Here is a 15,260-nt window from a genome sequence, read left to right as displayed (position 1 = left end):
GATGTATTTGTTTCAAGTTGACATTGAAATATGCAGCCATTGTTGGTTACCCACACAGAGTCAAACGTTATAAAAACTTTATTGTCACTACAAGCTGAAACATGTAACATATGCCTAGTGTTGGGTCACAAACAAGATGTTGCAGAGTTTCACTGAACTTGTATTGTAGTCCACAAGTCAGTGAAATACTGGATTCTCTTCATTTTTCCTCCTTGGGCGCTATTTCTTATGAGATGTTAACAAGATTTTCTAATTACTTGCCTGAAACACTGTAGAGATACCGTTAGTTAGAAATAAAACAGCACATAGGACAAACACTGCTTCACATGTATAGCCAAAGCCATTAAGGAAAACACAAAAAATGTCACTCTTAACTCTAAGAGAAACATGGTTTTGTGGCAATAAAAGCATCTTCCTTATCAGTCTTGTAGGTTTGCCAGTAGATTTTGTAGTCGCGGGGTGTTTTGTGTCTTTTCCATTTTCTAGCTTCCCCCTTTTTATTTTCTCCCTCTCTCTGTCTCTGTAAGCTGGTCTGCGTGGTCCAGAAGTCTGAAGCCTCTGTGTTCCGTCCGCCTCCGCCTTCGCTGCCGGAGATTAAAAATAATGGGCAGCACCATTAATTAAGCAACTAATCTTGCTGTTTATGTTTTGTCATATCTACTGCTCATGGATGCGTAGAGAACTCCCCCAAAAATGACTGCTCCTACACACATTAAAATGCTTTCGCAGCACACACACACGTTAACAAGAACAAGCCCATGGCTCGACGAGCTGTGAGAGACTCTGCTTTACTTTATTCCAGTTAAAAAGCCTAGGTCCTCTCTCTCTCTCTCTATTTTTATTTACTTATTTTTGTAAGCAGCTCAGTTAATATTGTTGATTTAAGACCTCACCTTCAATTTGGTGTAGCATGTGGACAGAGCTTTAGCTTTTGCTGCGGCTGAACCAATTTTCTGCTTCAAGCTCCTTTAATAAACCACGCAGCGCTATCAGGGGGCCTTGGCTTCCCTGATGAAGGCCATTTATTTCAAATTAAAGGAGAGTTTCTTATCTTCGCCGGCCTCAAACGGAGAGAGAGATAAAGTTGGCGCGCTTTGGTGTAGTCCTCTCTGTGTTGTTAATGTAATGAGAGAAATGGAAGGGGTGAGCGAGAGAGAAATAAGATAGGAGACCGAGTTGGACAGAAGACATAAGCAAAAAGTGGAGGAAGACAGATTAAACAGGCAAGATAAACCATTAGAGGTGGTGTGTGGGAACATAGTAATCTGATAGGCTGTCTGTCCTCTTTTTAAAATGGACTTGTGAGAGAGCACCACCGGATGCTTCATTCTGTCCCTTTCATCTTTTTATCTCACTTCCTTCCTTTACAAGTTTTTCTCTCTGTCTCTTTTCATTTTCTTCTTTAACTTCTATCACTCTTTTTCAGACAAACTCAGTCTTTGCCTCCATGATATTGTTGCTGATGATAAAGTGTGTGTTTTCCTGTTTGGATATGGTTATGCTTTAATTGAAATGCTGGGGTCAGCTCTCCTTTGTGAATCAAAGCCAAAAAGCGCCTTTAATATGGCTTTCAATTAAATTTGGTGTTAAATGCTCCTCACAGAGAAAGCGTGTATGCTGGGGCACCATGTGGAGGAGACTGATGTTTCAGCATGTAGGGAGGTGTGTGTATACGTGTGTAGTACGTGTTGTGTAGTACATTGTGCTTTCATGTGTACGGTGTACTACAAAGTGTGTGTGAGTGTGTACATTTGTGCATGTGCCTTATTATGCCTGAGGGGGTGTACATAACTTGCTTGTCTCTGCTTCAGTCAGTCAGAATCCATTACAGTGAGGCACCCAGGCAGCAAGTCTGTCATAGTTAACAATCAGATAGTCAGACAGGCAAAGACCAATTATAATACAGCCCACATATCAAATTAAGCATGGCTAATTCAGTCTCTACAAGCACACTTTTCTGCTGTATTTGATCAGAATGATCCCACCCACTCAATTAAATGTGATTTAGCGCAAATTGCATGATTTGCAATGAAGCACGTACAATGCACACCATAGGTTGTTAAACAGGTTGCAGTGGGTGTAAATGTTAATTGTTTTTCATCTTTGTCTTGCTTCATTTAATGAGACCTCATTTTGAGACCTCGTTTTTCTTCTTGGTAACATTTCTTCTTCTTCTTTTTTTTTTTTTTACAGTTTTTTGCTTTTGTTTGAATTTGGTTGGTTAGTTAGTTTTAGTCTCATTTTTCTCATGCATTTTTAATTTTTGTGTCTTGTAAGAGTTTTGAGGCTACAGCTGTCACCATCTTTGTTGTATACAGTTACCATTGTTGCTGGTGTTGTTCTTCCCTATTGCAAGTTTTGTGGAAAATGCACAGTGTATCTATCAACACACACAATTCTCATGTCACTCTACTCTGCAGTACTATAACAGACTGCCGCTCTTCAGTAAATCCAGTTATCATTTCCAGACTCTCTCTTTCGTTCCTACTCCGTAGCATTACCACAGCTTTGTGTTCTACCCTGCGGAGCAGTGACTCATCAGAAGTTGGTTTCACTTGCTTATTTATTAACATTTAGCTTGGGATTAGCTAAAACATTAGATAAAGTAGTGATATTTCTTTATCCTACATGCAGAGGAAGATTTAGATGGTTGACCACTGACATTAACCTTGGAACTTAGTCAATCCCTCCAATAGCAACACGGCTGAAAATGACTTTAACGTTCCATCCACATCCGCAGCACTTGATCAAGTTACATTTGCTTACTATACATTTGCATGTTTTCGTAGTTTCTCTTGACTGTTTTATGTCTGCTATTCTCAGTGGACTGTAGATTAATTCAGTCCATAAATCCTTTTTTTCCCCAAGAACATCAAGGTAACGTCCGATAGCATTACCTACAGGGACAAAAATTTTACAGAATAAAAGACACTTCTAGTTAATGGTAATGCAACTGGTCAAGCATCTAAATCAACTTCTGAACAAGAGATACTTTGGGTGGCAGTGGATATTGCTTTGCTAATCAGGCACTAGGCTACAGTCTGTGATTCCACAGATACATGCAGGTCTCTGAATAAGACTTCTGATTAAAACAGTTATTAGTTGATCTGGTCTTTCACAGTATTGTTTAGTTTTTAGTTGTTGATGAAAAATGTTACAGATTTTCTCATGACTTGTTTTCAAGGGTTACTTTTTATTTATTTGTAGGCTTGTTTTTATCATAAAAAAAAATTGTCGGCAAATATTTTAACTTGTAATTTTCAAAGATGAAAATAACAATGCCAGTCACATCACTAAAATAATTCTCTTTGTAATCACACATATGACAGGTCCTCACAAATGGCTTTACAAATTAGCTAAGCTTATAGTAAAAAGATTTTTGTTTTTGTATAATTTATTAAGTTAAACCTGCAGTCAATGATTTTTTTTTTGGCCATTTGGGGAACAGCTGAAACAAACTGGTAACTTTGACATATTAGCACCATGTAAATTATTAGCAAACTGTTGTTATTCACACATCCAGCAGTCATGGAGCAACATTATAATTAATTTGGAGTGCTGTTTTGCGTCATCTGATGAATGTATGTATAATATTCACTTTTATTCATTGTTTGGCTCTGTTTGTGGTCTGCACCAACTCCTGTGGGAAATATCTGGATTTTAGCTGCAAAACTCTCCACAATGTTCACCAAGTTATGTTCACCAGCTAGCTGTGTCTGTCACCAATTTGGCGCTGAGCAGGTGGTGCACAGTGGGTTTTTAGAGCATTTTTCCTGAAGACGATATTACAAGAGAGAGAACCAAAACAGTGAGGTGCAAGTCGCTATGAAGCTCTTGTAGACCTGGGGGGGACTGCAGAGTTGGATGATGGTTTTCTGCGAGCAACTTTTATGCGACTTTTCGGATACAAGTAGTCCTGTGATACCTTATTAATATAAAAACATAGATTATAGATGCTCTAAATAGTTTTAATTTATGGCCCTGTTTTCGTGGAATCTACTGATGCACTAATTGTTGTTAGGGTTTTATTTATTTATTTGTTCTGACCAATAAAATAAAAATTCTCAACAAATCCAAGCCAAATTTATACATGAAACTTTGATCTACAGTGGATGTCAAAATCTGGATTTGACAATCTGGTCCCATATTCCAACTTCAGATCCGTTGTTACATTTCTTTGATGTTTGTAAGTGATCCTAGTTTTTTCAGTCCGAATTAGTTTCTGCAAGCCCACACTTACACTCTCAGTGAGAAAGGGGGAACTGAAGATTATTATTTTCTTTCACTCCATTCCTAATTCCATTTTTCTGTGACTTTTTGTCTGTTTTTTGCAGGTCTCGCAATACAGACCCAGTGTGTCCTGGCCTGCAGGCTCAGATTTTATCCTGCTATAGGCAGGACAGAGACCAGACCCTACGATGTTCAGACATTGCCAAAGAATACATGCAGTGTATCAATGCTGCAAAGAAGGTAAGAGTTTTTTTTAAATAAGATTTCGAATATGAGGAAGGATCTAAAGGTTTAATATATCTGGATCAAAGGTATTATATATAATTTACATATAATATTATATAATTATTATAAAAATTGTATTTATTGTGTCAGCACTCCAATTGAATTGGAAAAAATAAAATGCAAGTCTTTGATCATACACTAATTATTAGGATCAGTTACTAAAGCCATGCCAGTAGAAACTTTATAAAGAAGAGGAAGTCTTTGCACACCTGTAAACTTACAGGTGCATAGGAGAAAAAGAAGTAATGTAAAACAAAACATCAACTCCCACACACTGTCAGCACTTTGTTGAAAGTGATGAATTTATTAAATTGCTATGTTTTGGTCAAGCAACCCTCCTCAGGCACATGCAGCAAATAAAAACTAGCCTGTGCAAAGGTACATACTGTACAACCATGCACCCGCAAAGACATCAGACAATCCTAGAGACTAAGCAATCAACAATTAAAAAAAGAACCCAGGAATGGGCAGTGGAATAAATGAATGAGGCACAGCAAGTGAGGTTATTACGACACCGATATACAATAGTGAGAAATCAGAATTCACAATAAACTTCACAGGAATTATTGGAAAAAAGGTAAATAGAGTAATCAGACAATAATTTACAAAAATACACAAAAATACAAAAGAAATAGGTGCAACACTGAACAGTACAATCTATGTAGACATAATTATATCCTAATGGAAATACATACAAAGTCAGTGCACGTAAAAATTCATCTTCAATTACCCAGACAGTTAAGTATTTTACTGGACCCCCATTAAATTTATTTTAATAAATAGGTCAAAATCCATTCACATCAAAACTAGAACAAGCAATAACCTGCTATATTGGCAACCCCCAAAATTTTAAAGCAGACACACTGATTCACAAACCAATAATAAGTCTAAATTACTATACAGAACATCAATAGAAAATTACACTAGAAAAAAAAACAGAAAAACTAATTATTTGAATGTATCTATACAAACCACAACTTCTGAGACCCCCATAAATTCTGTATTTAAAGCCTAATAATTTAAAATACTAATAAAATACTTTAACAGATAAACAGATTATTTCTTGTTCTAGTTTTGATCTGAATGGAAGTTTGAAGTATTATGAGTTCTGATTTCTCACTATTGTATATTGTTGGTTGTTACCACATGACTAGTGATTTTTATTGAGGAAGATGTGGTTATCTCATCTGTTGGGCCTCATTCATTTATTCATTTTTAGTAGCAACTTCCTACCAAAAATAATAAAAATGTTAAAAATAATAATATCATATTGGACTTCACATGTCCCCTCAAAGAATGAATGATTTGGGGATGTTTGGGACATAAAACTCCAGTCAGAGATTTGGCTTTTAAACTTCTCTATGGAGAGATATGTTTTTATTTTCACAGTAGCACTCTGTCTGATGTAAGAAAGAAAAAGATCATTTTAGTCATGTTCTCAAGATTATTCTGTCAGAGTTAAGGGGAAAAAAATCTGATTGATAGGGTTTTGAGTGCTGTAGGCTTATACAAGAAAAAAGCCTTGTCATTAAAAACAGCTTTCAGAGTGAACGTCTGATGTAAAAGTGAGTAATCCAAGTTCTCCAGCGCTACCGAACTCGGATCTACTTTTAGGTAGTGTAGATACACAAAATCATTTAAAGAAGGTGAAGAAAAGTAGGCAATCAACCTGAAAAGAAGCAGTAAAACCAATGTAAAACCAGACATTTACCAAGCATTAATTACATTTTTGATTTTTTTTTTTTTTGTGTGTGAAAAAAACACAAGTTTAATCAGCGATCTATTCCACCCCATTAACAAAAAAAAAGCCAGGGAGTTAAAAATAAATTGAACTACAAACAGATTAATAGAAGAGTAAAATAAATATAGTTTGAATGTATTTAGCAACCTATTTGAGGTAAAGGGAAAAAAATGCAAAAAACCTTCATCTTTTCTAACAAGCTGTTTGAAGATTAAAGGTAACCTTGATTTTTCTTTTTACACTCCTATTTGCATTATTTGCAGTATTGTTTGTGTATGTATTCATTTATGTTTGACTTGTCTGATTATTCTTTACTACATTTTGTCAATTTTGGGGCTTCACAGATAAAGACATATTTCATACCACAGTATGAAATTGTATTACGTGATTGTGGTTTCATGCAGTTCTCTGAGGAGACATAAATTTAATTGATGTAGTTTTGCCTTCATCTTTCCATTGGAGTTGTCTTTGAGCAGTCAACTAAGGTTATAAACTATGAATTTAATGAGTTAAGAGAGCTTGCCTTTTTCTCTTGGGCACTTTCTTGTATTTTTTCTGCAATGAAGACCAGAAAAAAAAACACTACTTATGCATGCACTCAGTAAAATCTAGCCTTTGTACTCTAGTTTTAAGCAGTCCACATTCCTCAGTTGGACCTACTGCTGTATTATTCAAAAGCAAAGACAAGTTCCTCAAGTATGTGCATCACTGCAGCAGTTTTAAGTTACAAATTCACAGAAAGTTAGAGATAAAATTGCCAGGAGGAGGGGAAGTTGGAGGACATAATATTGGAAGCTTGCACTTCCAAAGTTTGTACTGTAGATGCATTTGAAGGAGTAGCTGCTCATCATGCACCCAAACAACGTATTAGTCTGCCTCATGCTGCTCTCTGCTCTCATCTCCTCTGCATTGCTCAGGGGCACTGAGGCTTCCCCCTAGCATACAGTAATACAGCATGGTGATAATCAGCTCGCTGAAACTCCCCTGCTCTTGTACTTATGCAATGCGTGCATGGCTGCCTCTACGTGTGTGCACTGTCAATAGCATCTGAACATTTGTATCTGCGTTGTATTACACCATCCAGACACAAATGCACAATTATAAACACACAGTTGACCCAGTTGTGCTCTAGTATTTCTGCACTTATGAGAACCAAATGTCCCTACAAGGCTAGGCGAGTTAGAGAGTGTGTGTGTGTGTGCCTGTGTCAAAATTTATTTCTCACATTAGCTGGTGTGAGATAACGAGGAGTGAAGTGAAGACTCTTTGAAGACTGTCTTTAAAAGAGCACTGCAGATCATACACAATATGCGTGTGTGTGTGTGTGTGTGTGTGTGTGTGTGTGTGTGTGTGTGTGTGTGTGTGTGTGTGTGTGTGTGTGTGTGTGTGTGTGTGTGTGTGTGTGTGTGTGTGTGTGTGTGTGTGTGTGTGTTGCATGAATAGTTTGCTACATTGCAGTCTGCTTTAACCTACACATCAAGGTCTTTCCTCTTGATTGGCCCCCGAGGCATCTCCCTGACTTTCACCCCATCAATTTGATAGTTTATAAAGTTCTTCCTCCATTTTCTGTCTTTAGAAGCTGTCACAGTTAGTTTGGTTATCACTGGTAACTTGGTTATCACTGGTAAAAAGCTGTAAAATAGCCGTTAACAAGTGCGAGATACCGTATTTATTGGGAATAAAAATTCCTGCACCCCATCATGTTGAACCTTTATAGACAGAACTAGTATTAGCTGATCAATACTGATTTATACAATAGTACTATGGTTACAAGAAGTTTGGAATAAAGTAGAATAGAGTAAAATAGTATAGATCTTTATTGTCCATCAAGTGGAAATTTGTCTTCAGATCAACACAATATCTGTGGCTTAAATCTCATAAATCACTTTGTGGAGTTGAGAATATTGATGGCACTTAAGAAGAAGGTCTTCTTTAATACATTTTTAGTTGCCACAGGGACTCTATAGTGCCTCCCGGAGTTCAAAGACTCAAACTGGCTGAGGAGAGGTTCTGCCGGGATACTTCTCGCCTTCTTCCTTGTCCTTTCTGTAAAAAGCTCAGTTAAGGGCTGTGGGGGTTTGCCAGCTATTTTGCTTGCCATTGACACAATCCTAGAAAGTTTACGCTTAGATCTACAGTTCAGGTGACCGTACCAGGCAGGAGGATGAAAAGTTAAAGCACTCTCAACAATAGTTTGTACACTAGCTCTAAAATTTGCTGACTAACACTGAGGTCACTGAGCTTTCTAAGAAGATAAAGTCGCTGCGAGCATCTTGTGAAAATATACTCCATGTTGGCCATCAAGTGAAACTGGCTGTTTTCAACTTGTTTTGTGCAGATAATTAATTCTTTGGTCTTGGCCATATTGATTTCTAGCTGGCTAATGCAACATCATGTTTGAAGGGCCTCAGTGTGGGCCAGAGAGGTAGCTTCACCTAAAGGGTCTGTTTTCTGTAGGAGGCTAACTATTGCCATGTCATCAGCATACTTAAACAGAATAAAGTGTTTCTCTTTGATCATAAATTAATTGGTAAAAAGAAAGGATAGCACAGGGGAAAGAACATAGCCTTGTGGGAAGCCTGCGCTCAGAGTGAGCATGTCTGACATGCTGCCCCTGACACAGACCCTCTTTGGGCGGCAGGATAGAAAGTCTCTGATTCACAGAACTAACCCAGTATTGATGTTGAGATCAATGAGCCTTTTCAGGAGAATATGTGTCTTCATTGAATTAAAAGCTGAGCTAAAAACCACGAATAGAACCCTGGCATATCCTTTGTAATGCATAAGCTGTTTCGTAACTGTATTAAGCTGAGTCTGCACAGCGTTGTCTGTGCTTCTGTCCCTTTTATATGCGTACTGGAGTGGATCTAGCATGGTGGCCACGGCGGTGGACAAATGAAATCACTCCATGGTTTCTACAAAGTATGGAGGTTATTATGATAAGCAGAAAATCATTTGGCATACTTGTGCCTGGCTTTTTTGGCACATGCCTGATTTTTGAGAATTTCCATGATTTTGGCACTGCTGATATGTCTAGGAGGGACTGACACAGCCTTGCAAAAACTCCTTTTAGTTGAGGAGCACAGTCATTAAGAAGACAGGCTTTTTGACTGTCTGGGCCAGTGGTCTCTCTCTCTCTCTCTTCTTCACTCTATACACACACACACACACACACACATATATATAGATATATATATATAGATATAGACAAGTGTGTGCCTTTCCAAATCATGTCCAATCAATTATTTCTACACCAGGAGGACTCCAATCAAGGTGTAGTGACATCTCAAAGATGACCAAGAGAAATGGGAGGCACCTGAGCTAAATTTCAAATGCCATAGCAAAGGTTCAGAATACTTACGTCAGTGTGATATTTAATAAGACCTGGGAATCCAAACAGCTGAAAGGCTGTCTCAATGAAAGGAACCATGCTTTTTACTCTGGTAATATGGAATTACAATGTGATAAAAAAAATAATTAATTTAAAAAAAAATAGATATATATCAAATACCTACATACATATATATATACTTTCCTGGTTGAAATTATTGGCACCCCTTAGTTTTAAGTAGAGAATTTAGAATGTCTTCAGAAATAAATACAAATTAACTAATTTTGCATAATCAAATATTTCACCAAATGTCCAAAGTTACTGAACAACAACAAAAAAATGCATTCATATAGTCAAATAAAAGTTACAAACATAAAATGTACGCTTGACACAAGTATTGGCACCCTTTTTGTTAATTTTTAATTAGTTCCAACAATAAAATAAAAAACAAATGAAACTCATCTGTGCTTAATTTTCAGTGTTCACATGACCTGAATTAAGCAATGAATGATGGTTTTACTGCATAAAACGGGGCTGATTGTTTCCAATTTCCAAAGACAAAAGAACTGTCTGAGAGCATCAGAAATGCTATTATCGAAAAGCATAACAATTCCGAAGACTACAAGGCAGGCACCAAAGATCTTGAAATCCCCTTTTCAACAGTTTGTAATGTTATCAAGAAGATAGAACTGAAACTGTTTTATGGAACTGTTGCTTAAAAGACACTGAATGAGAAAAGTCTATGAAGGTTGATGCAGATTGTGGAAAAACACGACGCAAGACATCTAAAGAGCTTCAAGCTGATCTGGAGCAAACTGGAGTGTTGGTTTCACCTCGTAACATATGCCGTACACTAAACCAAGTAGGGCTCCATAGGCAAAGGCCAAGGAGAACACCACTATTGAAGAAAAAGCAAAAAAAAGGCAAGACTAATGTTTGCAAAAATAGAAAAACCATAGTCCTTCTGGGATAATGTTGTATGGACAGATTAAGCCAAAGTTTTAGGGAATGTTGTGCATCAGTTTGTTTATAGGCGATGAAATGAAGCCCCATAAGGAAAGAACACCCTACAGTAAAACATGGTGGAGGTTCTATCACGCTGTGGGGCTGCTTTTATGCCTCTGGTACTGGAGGCACTGAATATATTAAATGAATGTGAAATGAGAAGATTACAAACACACTTTAGAGAAAAATGTGTTACCCAGTGTCAGAAAACTAGGTTTTAGGCGAAGGTCTAGGGTCTTTCAGCAGGACAACAACCCAGAGCACACATCTAGCAGCACAATAGAATGGTTGAAAAGGAAAACATGGACTGTTTTAAACTGGACAGCAACGAGTCCTGACCTAAATCCCATTGAAAACCTTTGAGGGATCTGCCAAACAAGAAACTACAAGAAACATTTACAGGCTGCCATTGTTTCACTATAACGCAAGATTTGTTTTTTTATTTTATTTTGTTCAGTAAGCTTGGACATTTTATTAAAATATTTTGATTATACTAAATAGGTTAATTTTCTTTTATTTCTGAAGCAATTCTGAGTTATGTTCCTTAAAATTCAGGGGGGGCAATAATTTCAATCAGGACTGTATGTATAATTATAGGTATGTATAATTTGCCCTCTATTTTATTTTTAGAATCATTTTTTTTAACTGTCTTTTCTTCTCATTCTCTATTAACAGCATAGGAAACAACCTTCCATTCATTGAGAAAGCATTTTTTTTGATACCCAGGACTTATGATTTGGGAAGATTTTCACATTTGACACACAGAATATGATATACAACCCGATAGTGTCTGTGAGTTCATCTGCAACCCCGGCAGGACTGAAAGAAAACTTCCCAATTATTGTCCTCGAAGCAGTCTCTGAGTTGCCCTTTACACCTGTCAGACCACACCTGTGTTTCTTTGATGACAAGTTTCACTCTCTTCACCACAGCCTTGTATGCGGGCAAGAGATGAATTATATTGTGGTCATATTTCCTGACGGGAGGTCTGCTTACCACTTTGAGGATATTCCCATAGCTGCGATCAGTAGTTCGGTTTAGACGAGTGGGACAGTCACAACATTGCTGAATTTTAGGCAGGTATTCAGATAAATTACATGAATTAAAATCCCAAAGAATTAAGACAGAATGGTCTGCAGTGAGTGCATCATTGTAACTCCTTGCTATTCTCTCCCCTGCAGCGTCATTATTCGGTCCAGGCACATAAGTAAGTATGAAGGTGATCTGGCGGAACTCCCTCAGAAGATAAAAAGCTCTAAAGGAGACCATTATAATCTTAAAGACCGGTGTGCAGACTTGCTCCAGCATACAGTGCTGTGTGGCCAAGCTATTGTCAACAGACATACACAGCCCTCCTCCAATGGATTTAAATGAGCTGCGCTTGTCTCTGTCCAGTACTAGTGTAGTATATCCTGTTAGGCTCGGGGTTGCATGATGATCTTTGAGCCAAGTTTCTGTAAAGCAAACAAGGTTGCTCTGTCTGAATTCACAGTCACGTTCAGCTCTTAGCAAAAGTTAATCCAGTTTGTTGCTTACTGAATGCACGTTGACAGGGTAATGACAGGCAATGAAAATCTCTTCTGGCATTTCAAGAGATGATGCCTCACGTCTCCTCACGTCTCCTGCATTTTCCTCTTTCTTTCTTCTCCAGCCATCTTTCAGGCCGCGCATTGCATAAGTCTGCTGGCATAGTGACAGCAGGTGCAAAATTGTATCCATAATGATGCAAGATTCATTATGTTGACAAGGTGCAATAACATTTCCTTTCATTTTTTTTTTTTTTTTTTTAACTTTAATCCTCAGAAAAGACTGCACGTCATCATAAAAGTCCTGTAAATTATAACTTTATATGTAGTTTAAATTGCAGCCTTGACTTTTTCTTCAGTTTTAATCTACAGACAGGTGATTTTAATTCTCAGTATTTCAAGTTATCAGTAATTATCTATCTATGTATCAATAATTGGTCCCAGCTGTAAAAATTTCACATCATCAACTTTTGATGCAAACTTCACAATGCAACAAAACATACTTCATGATCTTTGCTTCACACTCTTTCTTAGCTTTTCCTTTCTGCATGTACAAAGTGTAATGGAGAACTGTGGCAAAAATATTTATTTACATATTTAATGGTTTAAAATGTAAATGTCTGACTCCAACAAACGGGGAAAAAGATACTGGGATAGTTCTACTGTGTCCATTTAATAAAGCAAGACATTGTTCTCTTCAATGTAATGCATATTAAATGTGGTGTGTGAGCCGGGGAAAAATTTGTGTTTTAATCGTATTTATTAGAACAGTTGATGAGTGATGTACTCTGTATTGTGAATATAAGTTTTAATGCTTCAAAATTTTGTGTTAAGCAAGAGAAAGTACTTCTAATTAGTTAATCAAGGTTAAGAATTAAAAACCTCTGAGAGGAGAAACCAAAGATGAATGACTTTTAATTCCTGAACTTTTTAATTTTCAAAAGAGGACTTAATTGGGACTGAATATGGTCCAGTTCTTGTTTTTCTTTGCAGTCTCACAGAAGCAACTGTGATGTGTTTTGAATAGTGTCACAGCAGGTCAGGGGATAGGCCTGCATGTCACAGCCGTCCTCCAGCTGGGTTACACTACCATCTCCATGTGTACCTGTGTGTTTGATGACAAATGAGGGAGGATCCCACAGAGCCTGCAGACATTTCAGACAACCTCTCGTCATTATTCTCTGGGAAGCTGAGCCTGACATGGGCACTGCCACATGGAATAACACATACACACTGTCCAGTCCAGTTGGATTCTCTACTCATTTATATGCACATGCAAATTCATACACAACACACACGCACACTGTCTGTACACCGAGTGGGATTCTCAAGTCATTTAATGCCAGTCTCAGAGAAAGCCTGGCTCTGATAGTAATCGATGTCAGAGTCTCAGCTCACAATGGAGAGAGAGAAAGAGAAAGACAGACTGAAGAATAAGAAACAGTGGAAGAGATGTACAAAAGAGATTTGGCAAAGCAAATTTGAGCAGAAAAGTACAGAACTGGCTCTATATGGGTGAGAGTGAAAATACCCAAACGGAGAGAAAAAAGAGCAGGGGAAGGATGTACAGGTAGTGAAACCAGAAAAAGAGTTTGGAAAAACATAGAGAGATGACTGGTACTGCACTGTGTCCAATTACAGATATACTGTATGTCGAGCTACAGCAACGTTGGGATCCGGTCGGCTGCCAGTTGAAACCTTGAAATCCTTAAATGGCATTATTTTTCCCTTCAGCAAGGCCAACTACTGAGGCATACACACACTCACACATATATATCAGGAGCCCTGCTGTGGAGTACAGACATAGGGGGCTTTGGGTCTAATACCCATGGAGTTACTCCTAAAGTTAAAAACTTCCTGTCAGACTGGAGAGAGAGAGGGGGAAACAGAACCAAACAGAGAGAGAATGAGGAGGTCAAATCAGAGTGGAGCAAGGCCTAAATCAAAAAACTTTAGAGAGTGCTGAGGGGCAGCAGCGTGATTAAGAGAGAGATTTGGAAACACTTTTACTTCTGTGTACCTGGACATTTTCCTCTGTCGTGATACATCTAGACAGTCTCCCCATTCCCCTTTTTCCTTGTCTTGCTATCATTGTTTTCGAGTAAATTTTCAAATATATTTGTGTTTACAGAGTCATTGGTTAAAATGTGAGACTTGTAGGTAAAACATGAGACTACACATGTTGGCTGTTAGTGTAAAGTGGTTGTTATGCAGGTGGGCTGGACTCTAGCGTTATTGGGCAGAGACCATGAAAAAATATTTTTCTTCTTAGTAGGTGAGGTATATTGGAGAAGAAAAATCACTGATAATGTAGATTATTTTTGAAAATGAAAAAATATCGCATGACAAAACGTAATGTAAAAGTCAAGCGGAATACCCCCACCTCCAAAAAATCAAATACTCTGACTAAGCTGGCAACTCCCAGTCAACTTGGAAGATTCTGATTTGAGAAAAGTAACTCTTTCATCATATAGTATGTGAATATTGTATTTATGTATATTGTAAGTCGGACCTGAGAATTCTGAGCCAATCCTTTAATGTATATTTGTCTTCCAGGAATGGCACAAAAAAGGATGTACTTAAGGTTTTCTTTTGTGGTGCTTGATAGAAGACATCTTACTTTGCATTACAGTGAAAGCCACACACCATCCTTGACCACTGGCAATATTTCAAGGGTAACTGTTGGCAACCAAAGCAATACATGAAAGAAAAACATGTCTGTTAGCAAAGTAGCCTGTCTGTTAGATGACTTGGATATAATGAATATCAAGAGACAAGGAAGGCAACTGAAATGCACAGCTCACAACCCTGTCTCATAGATTTTATGTTTATATATACAGCTCAACCGCACTATCAAATACGTTTTGTAGGAAATGAAATTGATGGCTGGATTACCTTCAGAGGCAACATATTTTTTAAATGAATGAGGCTGCACATTTATTAACACTAGCATCGTCAGGAGGTGGTTGGGGTGGTTAGAGAAGGTTAGAGAAAGATAATGGTTTTGTTTAAATGTAAATAAACATGTTGTGTCTGAAGTCACTGTGAACTTTTTTGTATCAAACAAGACCAGGAACTCTCCCTATCCGTAACCGAGTGCTGTGAGAGTCTAAACATAACCATAAACAAGTTTAATAATCCT

General features: G+C 37.6%; 1 protein-coding gene across 2 annotated transcripts in view; it reads left to right on the top strand.

Annotated features, from left to right (window-relative positions):
- Positions 1-15,260, top strand: part of LOC120804393 (MICOS complex subunit mic25a-like) — a 104,398-nt gene that overhangs the window by 63,545 nt on the left and 25,593 nt on the right. The window contains exons 7-8 of one of the 2 annotated variants that reach the window (XM_040153840.1): positions 4,335-4,470; positions 11,774-11,879. In XM_040153840.1, coding sequence (XP_040009774.1) covers positions 4,335-4,470; positions 11,774-11,803 — 166 coding nt within the window. In that variant the 3' untranslated portion in view covers positions 11,804-11,879. Of the gene's footprint in view, positions 1-4,334; positions 4,471-11,773; positions 11,880-15,260 lie in introns of those variants that run through there. The other variant, XM_040153841.1, reaches the window with a different exon arrangement.

This window comes from Xiphias gladius, chromosome 18 (assembly GCF_016859285.1).
Source record: "Xiphias gladius isolate SHS-SW01 ecotype Sanya breed wild chromosome 18, ASM1685928v1, whole genome shotgun sequence".
Taxonomy (NCBI): Eukaryota; Metazoa; Chordata; class Actinopteri; order Istiophoriformes; family Xiphiidae; genus Xiphias; species Xiphias gladius.
This window is presented reverse-complemented; position numbering and strand designations above follow the sequence as displayed.